Source organism: Hylaeus volcanicus, chromosome 4 (assembly GCF_026283585.1).
Source record: "Hylaeus volcanicus isolate JK05 chromosome 4, UHH_iyHylVolc1.0_haploid, whole genome shotgun sequence".
NCBI lineage: Eukaryota > Metazoa > Arthropoda > Insecta > Hymenoptera > Colletidae > Hylaeus > Hylaeus volcanicus.
This window is the reverse complement of record NC_071979.1, coordinates 7739295-7743246: the sequence shown is the minus strand read 5'-3', so window position 1 is coordinate 7743246 and position 3952 is coordinate 7739295. Positions and strand designations below refer to the sequence as shown.

The following is a 3952-nucleotide window of genomic DNA, read 5'->3' as shown; positions in this document are numbered from 1 at the left end:
TATATTATTTTACTTGTGTTTTCTACAATGTTATATAGAATGCAAATGAGATGGTATATTACTTCGTTACACATGTAACTGCGTATACATTTGAAAATGAAAGAGGGTAGAGCACGTTTTGATAATTTACACATCGATTGAAAAATAAAATCGCTGGAATTGCTTGTTAACGACTTCGGGAATTATTTCATTACTTTTTCTAAATACTAGCCGATAAACCAGTTCTCGATTAGTTTTAGGACGCGTGTTTCCCAAGACCCGTTTGTTTCTTTTTACGCGAACCGCTGGACAGGTAAATTTGTACTCATAATTCTAAAACATCTTGTACACGGTTACCAGAACTACGTTTCCTATTTACAGTCGACCACTTTCGCGTTACGTACGAACCTACGGTACGAATGATCGGCTAGATAAGACACAGTGGCGAGACGATAACATCCCCTACGTCTACTGAATTTTACAACTATCTTCGCTCGCTTTATCGTCGCCGTTTGCGAAATAAATTCCGCAATGGCGATTCACGAGGTGATAGTATCCGATTGCGTCCACTTCCCAAGCCGTTTTTCATCCTTACGTTTCAATGTTTGCTAAACACGTTCGAATGGATTTACAGCGCGATTGTATCTGATTTCACTCGATGTAATGTTTGTCGCTGAGACGTTCAGACAGAAGCCGAAGATCGGTTAAACGCCAGGTAAGGAATTTCAGGCAACAGATTTATGGTAAACAGGAAACTGTACAGCGGTTTAACGAGCGCTAAACATAGTTCTCTAAAATACCTCGAGAATACATTCTAGAAAGGGCTTCTTTGGGAATTGCAAAAGGAAAAATTATGAGTCGAATATTGACAAATGATTTTGTGTTCGATACATCGTGAAAGATTAAACAAAAATTTTTGATGACGACATTTTTTAATTCTGATATTTAGGAGGATTTTATGCATTTACAATAAAAGCTAGTATAGTATATACGCGGTAAACATAATCAAAAGGTACGCGTTTTTACGCAAAATATTATTTAATATTCTCATAATAATTACAGAACATATTCAACATACGTTATGTATATTTTTTGTATTCTCCATATTATTGCACGTCATAAATCCGCAATCTGCTCATGACCCATTTCTCCACAACAAAAAACAAATTTTCTTTCTAACCCAAACTCGTCGAGAAGTGCTAGAAAATACGAAGTCTTGGGCCATTCAACGAAATCTGAGAATGAAACGTCCCCAAGATGTCTCCTTTCTTATTGTCGCGAATAAACCGAAGCAGAAAGAATCGAGAAAAGTTGTCCGACAATGCCTCGTTTGGTTTCGCGAAAAATATCAAACACTGGTCCATCGGGCTGCTTCCAATCTCGAGGAAGTTGCTGCGTGGCATTCGGCCCGAAAGCGGCGACGTCTTTCTTTAGTACGGTCCATTTCGGAGAAAATTCAAATCAGGACCAGATTAAACCGAGTATATTGTCCTCCTATCGATTCTGTGCTCCATATTTCATCGTATTTTACATAAAAGCTGACTCCATCGGAGCCCCTCGTACTGGCCAAGAGATTACTACATTTTCTTCTGCACATCCGAAATCGAATTTCTCGCGGACGATATTTGAAATCGAATTTGTTACAAGTATTTCTTTAAATAAATTTGTTTAATTCCTTCTCAACAGGAAGTATGATGAACTTAACTTAACTTTGAATAACTTAACTTAAAATTGTAATTGATCATGGCTTCAGATAAGAAAAAATAACACCATCTGCGTACTCGTTACACGCAAATTCTTCTTACTACTTCTGGAGGTTCGGAGTTATCTCCGGAATTATAAAAGTATTCGTGACAAATTCCGTGCCGTGATCGAAACGGAGCGAGTTATGCAAACGTCCACGGGAATCCGTCAAGGGAATTTTTACAAAATCGTCTTGGCAGTGTTGGCGCGCCTTCGAAAAATCTGAATCTGCGAGTGATTCAGTCGTTCCACTTAATGGAGCTCACGTCGCGAGACTCTTTAAATGCCTCCGGGAGGGCTTCGTGTCACGACTCGCCGCAAAACAACTAGAAAGAAGGAACAACGAACGCGAAATGACATTCCACGGACGCAAATAGAGCACGTCTTTTACACGTACGTTCCGTCGAGGTCTCCTTTTACTTTCTTTTCGTTTCTGTTAGCGCGTACTGCACGAGATAAACATAACAGCCTCGGCCATTCAACTCGCGGAACCCACGGCAGACTCTGACCAGAGCTGGACATTATTCGAATTGTTTGGAGCAACTGCATATTTATTCAGTCGGTCTGCTTAACCAGCTGTTTTCTTCGGTTCGAGAACTTCCTTGCTACGTATTGCTACAAGAACTGAAATTATCCAGGAGTACTCCATAATTATCAGGCTGTAGATATTTATGCATTTATGACAAATTTAAATATACAAGGAGCTGTACGAATGCATAAATATTTAAATTATGTGCTATAATGAACCGTAAAACACGTATTTAACGTGTATTTATTAGGGACATGTAAAAATGTTTGCAAGTAATGAATTTATCCGTTTCTTCTTACATCACACTTATTCTGAGAAAAATTAATATCATTCTAGAATGCGAATATAATAAAAACATCTTCGATGCAATGTCTCAAGAATAAGTACATCCACCAATCGATATCAATTTTATTTCCACGAGAAATGCTGTAATTTAAAAAAATAAAATTTTCTATTACACATTTTTGAATCTAAAAAGAATTTGTAACAAGATGTACACTGCGTTACGTCGAAGCAAGATGAAGGGATGTTTAGAGAATAAGGATGTTCTTCAACCTAACGCACGTTGAGTTAGGCCAACGACGCCACTGGCCGCGCCAAGTCTCCCGCAAGGGTTGAAATTGATGACGTACGTGCAACAATGAAAATTAATGCTCATTACTCGAAAATGAACGTCGAGTTAAATGAGCCCCGGCATTCTGAAAATTTACACGATAAAAGTGCAATCAGCGGTTAGATGACTCCACAAAAGGTACGTTGCATCGTGAACGGTGCACGTTCGCCGATCAAAGGCCAATCGCGAACATACAATTTAGCGTACGTGCTGGCATTTCGTATCGATTTCTTCGGTGATCGTAAGATCTATCGGGGATCAACGACAGCTGGTACGTGGTAGAGAAGACGTACGAGATGTACGCACCATTGCGGCATAAACTGCGTTAGAGAAGAAAAAGTATAGGAAACAATCGATGGTCGAGGAATGATGGTAGCGAAATGCCAGGTGTTTTTCACTCGAGTGCTTCGACCTGAGGGCCTTTTTATGGTATTTATTTTTCTAACTTCATCAAAATTCATGAATTTCACTCAAATTCATTTCCTTTCGTGCTTAACTTTCAGAACTTTTCGGAATTAATTTTTTACTTCTTCAGTGAAAAACACTGTCGCCCATATATGGGTGACGTGGCGATCTGACGTGTTAAATAGCTTCGACGTACCGGCCCTGATCTATGCAGGACAACTCACCTGCAAACACTGAGCCACCTGTTCACATAAACAGTGCGTCATCTGTACTCTTCGAACCCTGCGTCATCCTAGCTTTCGTGTGTTCAATGAAACTTCCCAAGTCTCGTCACATCGCCTTTCTCTCACTCTCCATATTCTTTAATTCCATTGTCTTCTTATCTCGATGAAGAGTTCTCTAGAGTACCAGTTAATTCCTCCAACAATATTCAAATCCTAGAGCGTCAGTTCATTTCTATATCGACATTCAACTCCTAGAGTGTCACTTCATTTCTATATCGACATTCAAATCATAGAGAACCAGTTCACTTCTCTATCGACATTCACTGCTTCACAATTCGAGTTAAATATTTAATGCTCCTTCAAACCCTCATACACATCCCAATGTACATTTACGTTTGACATTTATGTTTGTAATTCTGTTGCCTCGATTATCTTTAATCTCTATTATTTCTCTAACAC

At 39.1% G+C, this 3952-nt stretch overlaps 1 protein-coding gene across 1 annotated transcript in view; it reads right to left on the bottom strand.

Moving 5' to 3' along the window:
* Positions 1-3626, bottom strand: part of LOC128875150 (uncharacterized) — a 6030-nt gene extending 2404 nt beyond the window's left edge. The window contains exons 1-2 of the mRNA XM_054120521.1: positions 3620-3626; positions 3494-3511 (exon numbers count right to left, since the gene is read on the bottom strand). Coding sequence (XP_053976496.1) covers positions 3494-3511; positions 3620-3626 — 25 coding nt within the window. The remainder of the gene's footprint in view (positions 1-3493; positions 3512-3619) is intronic.
* Between the last annotated feature and the right edge of the window lie 326 nt (positions 3627-3952).